Source organism: Limulus polyphemus, unplaced genomic scaffold (assembly GCF_000517525.1).
Source record: "Limulus polyphemus unplaced genomic scaffold, Limulus_polyphemus-2.1.2 Scaffold263, whole genome shotgun sequence".
Taxonomy (NCBI): domain Eukaryota; kingdom Metazoa; phylum Arthropoda; class Merostomata; order Xiphosura; family Limulidae; genus Limulus; species Limulus polyphemus.
Genome location: NW_013665873.1, coordinates 653,522 through 658,625, shown reverse-complemented (window position 1 = coordinate 658,625; position 5,104 = coordinate 653,522). Strand labels below are relative to the sequence as shown.

Sequence of the window (5,104 nt, the reverse complement as noted above, 5' to 3'; positions counted from 1 at the left end):
CTTTGTGCATAATTAAAAAAACAAACAAATACTTTTGAAGCATGCGACGCCTAACGTCATTAATTAGCACATTACTCCCAGAAAAGCATGTCTAACATGCTCCGTGGAGAAAGAAACCAGCGGCTGTAAATTAGAACTGCGTTGATATAAATCTTAATTGTTCTTTTCAATTGCTGTATCGGTTTAAAATCGATAATCTTGGTTTATATTTGTGTAGCCGACGACTGGAAATCCTGAATTGTAAACCTTGGAGAAATATTGGTTTTTATATAGACTGCTCAAACTTGTGAGATTTACTGAGCTATCAAACATCAACATGAGATGTTAAAACACTCTCTGCAGTACAGACATAAGATTTTAACTACGTATTGCAACGATTTCTTTATTGCTTCCAGAAGTCACTGTTTATTCGGTTAAAGATTAAAACCTGAGAATGAGAATGAAATAATTGGTTTAAACTGATAGCCCTTTTTTTTCGCGTCACGGAATTTCTTATGAATAATACTGAACGATGTAGTTAAGTTTTGAGTTAAGTGTTTAACTTTAAGTTAAGTATTTTAAAATTACTGGTCAAAACACTTCAGTCGACTACATCTTTTCCTAATTAGTTTAGGTTTTGGTGAAACCACTTGCTTAGTTTGTAATACCAGGTTTACCTTTTGCTAGTGCACTAACCCTAACATTTGACTGAGAATCTAAATGTTTTCTATTGTAATCTTTCTGTAACACTAATCCTAATATCTGCCTGGAAATATATTTTCCATACCAAAGGAGCAAGTGGTATCACACTTTGAGATTTCGGTCGTATACTTTAATTTAAAAGATGTGTATTAATAATACATCAGCTAGTTCTGACGGTGAATTTCCGTATTACGTATCTCATGTAAGAAAAACCGTACTAATACAGAAAAGGAAAAAGCCTGTTCTGACATTTAGTTTCCAGCTAATTAGGTGAGGTTTAAAAGGACCGCACTAGCAATACATTAAAGTAAACGGGATTTTCCTGACAGTTAAAAAAGATACTTGTTGTACATTAAAGCTTTTTATTTGATTATTGGTAATTCTGAGGGATAATGATGTTAAGATTCGGGGTTCGTTCCCGAGGCAGTCAAGGCAGCTCATCCTGTAGCTTTGCGCTGAAACATACACACACAAAAAACAACAAAAAAAAAACGTTTCATATCGCGTGCTTTTATTCAGAAATATCTGTTAATGTATTTTCTAAAGTGAAACTTGAGAGGAATTAAAAATCAAACAATACTTGCTAATTAAGGGTTACTTTACGATATCCTATTTGAGAGAATACTTGTGATGAACTTTATAACCGCTAGTTTCTTTGAATTATTATAAATATGGTCTTTTTGTACGTACGTAATTTCGGAGAATAATGATGATCAAATTATAGTAAAAAATAGAATAAAATTATGTGACGTAGAATTTTAAATAATAAACCATACGATTGCCAATTATGCAAAAAGAAAATAAAGGTGTGCATTTATCATGCGACACAATTCAACATTTTACAACTCTTGCTTAAAGTGAAATCAGATTAGTAACATTTAAGGGGATGTTAGAGATAATTAATGCAACTTCACCTTTTTATGTATTAAGAACTATAAACATAGTTATAGACTTTACGACTATTTTGACAGACCGTTAATCATACTGGCCAGCAGGCATCGCTTTGTAAGGAACAAATATAAACAAAGTACTAACTAAGAATATATAAATCTGGTAACACTGATCTAGACTGCTTATACAGAGATTATGAAGTACACCACTGATCATGCGGTCATATGTGAATTATAACAAAAAAAATGCCGCGTCCACATAAAAGTGATAACTTTCTGGTCTCTTCAGATATCCCCCTTTCCTGTGCCTCATCGGTAAGTCTGAAGATTTACAACGCTAAAATCCGGGTTTCGATACCATGATGGACACTGCACAGATAGCCCATTGTGAGCTTTGTGCTTAACAACAAACAAACAAATGTCTGAGATATATATATCTTCGTATTGGCTAACTACATTCTAGATTTGAATAATTATAATTAAGGTATATTTTTATTATATTACATTTTATACAACACCAGTAATTCAAAGTCTCTGTATTTGCTAAGTAAGTGCGACTTTGTATTGCTTGGTTTTGTCGCTACTGGTCCGGAAGAGAGTTTTGTATTTGTCTTTTTAACGAACACCACTTGGCGTTTTGTAAAAATCATGTATGTCATTGCTTCGTACAAAATTTAGATAAGGCATTATTATTATCAGTAAACCAGTGATTACTTTATAACTATACCTTTAAAATTCAGTGTTCTCACCTCTGTCTTGAGATTAAGCCTAACAAGCTACACATACAGTGTCTTTGAACAGTAACATACAAATAAAAACCTATTGGTTGTAAGGAAATTTTCTAATTTCATTGAATAAAGATAAAACGCTACTGGTTATACACAGAATGTCTTTCACTAAACTCCAGGTAAAACACTACTGGTTACATCTACAGAAACAGATAAGACACTGTTGGATATATGTACAATTTCTGCTTTCATTAAAATAGAGATAAGACACTATCGGGTATATATATATATATATATATATATATATGAGTACAAATCGTTAAACACGCTGTGTTTTCTTTGTTAGAAAACATAGAAAGAACTGGAGGGTTTTTTTTAAATTTTTACATCAGTTCATCTTAATCTACTAGAGACAAGAGCATATTCGTAAAGGCGAACAAGAAAAAGAGTGCTTTCTGCACTAATCACATACAATCAGAAGTGCCATCTCACCAATCCATAAATATAAGCTAAATCTATTCAAATCCTAATATTTCCTGTTAGGCAAGAGTCGAATTTTTCCTTCCTCTATAACTTATAAGACCTTCTGAACCTCTTCGTATTTATGTAGTAAAATTGTGAAAAATTGACGGGTTAATTTTTTTATATTGTTGATAATGTTTCTACTGCCAGCCAATGGTGGGGCCGTTATGTATACATCAAAAGAGAAAGTGGCGCCATCTACCGGATACAGTCGAGTTTGCTTACATTCTACTGTGTTGGTTACGGAAACATTCCTTCATTTCTCATTCACTTGAATGCTGGCAGGAGATAAGTGAATATTGTCAGAGACAATAACTAACCTTTGAAGTTGAGTGTTTCTTTACATAACTATTACACTGGTCTCTCACCATGTTTTTAAACATGTTTTTTTAATTATAATGTCAGTCTTAAACTCGTGAGTTACAGGAACTTCTATAAGCAACAGAACAAGCATGGTGGTTAGTGCCTCGCGATCATCGCAATCCTCAACTATGCCCAAAGTCCAGGAACAGGAACAGATTCACAAAGAGAAGTTTTCGGAGTCCACAGTCCTGCAGAACCGTATCAATGATAGCTCAGCTGAGGTAGGATTAGCTAAAATAAAAAAAATAAAAAGCAGACGGTGCTCATGTTTTTTAACATGTACGTTTTTCATTTAAATGCGCAAAACTATGATCCCTATTTCTAAGTGTTCTTTAGTGTGATGAACACGCTTTAAAATAAATTACTTTTGTAATTTTATTCTTTATACAACACAAATTCTAAATCTGCGCAATACTGGACGTTTTCACTATCATCGCTGCTAACGAAGGATGCTAAAAAGTGTACGAAACTTGTAGCATGTTCAAATATTTAAAGGCTTCTAAATCTGCGCAACACTGGACGTTTTCACTATCATCGCTGCTAACGAAGGATGCTAAAAAGTGTACGAAACTTGTAGCATGTTCAAATATTTAAAGGCTTCTTTAATGACGTTGATTTTAACACAACTACTATTGCTGAGCTTTTATTGTACTATATATATATATATATATTATGGTATTTAAGAATTAAAACTAAAAATATATAATATCCAACTTCAGTTTTCGTTTATGACTTGTTTGATATAGTATATCTCACTGCAAAACTCTGAATAACCTATTAATATTACGTGATTACCGTAAAACCCATGATTTCCAATTAATCTTTTGTGATCACCGCGAAAACCAAAATCTACAATTAATCCTCTTTGATCACCCCGGCCTGCCATGGCCATGTGGTTTGGTCGCTCGACTCACAATCTGCGGGTCGCGGGTTCGAATCTCCGTCCCACCAAACATGCTCGCCCTTTCAGCCGTAGGGCGTGATAATGTGACGGTCAATTACATTATTCGTTCGTAAAAGAGTAGCCCAAGAGTTGGCGATGGGTGGTGATGAATAGCTGCCTTCCCTCTAGTCTTACACTGTTAAATTAGGGACGGCTAGCGCAGATAGCCCTCGTGTAGCTTTGCGCGAAATTCATAACAAACCAAACCAAACACTGATCACTATAAAACTGAGAATCTCCAACCAAACCCTTGTGATCATCCTAAAATCCAGAATTTCATATTAATCCTTGTGTTCATCATAAAACCCAGCACTTCTAAGCAACTCCTTGTGATCACCATAAAATCCGGAATTTCCAATTAGTCCTTTGTGATAATCGCAAAACCCAGAATTTCCAATCAATTCTTTGCGGTCTCCCGGTAGAACAGTGGTAAATTTACGGATTTACAACGCTAAACCCCGGCGTTCGATTCCCCGAGGTGGACACAGCAAATAGCCAATGTGGCTTTGTTCTAAAATAAGTATTCCTAATCGTTTGTGTTTGTTTTGAATTTCGCGCAAAGCTATACGAGGGCTATCTGCGCTAGCCGTCCCTAATTTAGCAGTGTAAGACTATAGGGAAGGTAGCTAGTCGTCACCACCCACCGCTAACTCTTGGGCTACTCGTTTACCAACGAATAGTGGGATTGACCGTGACATTATAACGCTTCCACAGCTGAAAGGGCGAGCATGTTTGGTGGAACGGGGATTCGAACCCGCGACCCTCAAATTGCGAGGCGAGCGCCCTAACCACCTGGCAATGCCAGGGCAAATCTTTTGTGATCACTATAAAACCCAAGAATTTCCAACCAAACCCTTCTGGTAACCCATAAAACTCAGAATTTCCAATCAGTCCTCTGTTATAACCGTAAAGCCCGGAATCTCCAATCGATCCTTTGCGATAACATTTTGAACCTGGTATATCCAAGAAAACCTCCA

The 5,104-nt window shown here is 35.5% G+C and overlaps 1 protein-coding gene across 2 annotated transcripts in view; it reads left to right on the top strand.

Moving 5' to 3' along the window:
- LOC106456845 (synaptosomal-associated protein 25-like) overlaps window positions 1–5,104 on the top strand; it is a 114,314-nt gene that overhangs the window by 53,667 nt on the left and 55,543 nt on the right. The window contains exon 1 of one of the 2 annotated variants that reach the window (XM_022382623.1): window positions 3,117–3,405. The exons of the other annotated variant lie outside the window; for it this stretch is intronic. Coding sequence (XP_022238331.1) covers window positions 3,274–3,405 — 132 coding nt within the window. The 5' untranslated portion in view covers window positions 3,117–3,273. Of the gene's footprint in view, window positions 1–3,116; window positions 3,406–5,104 lie in introns of those variants that run through there. 2 annotated transcript variants of the gene reach the window in all.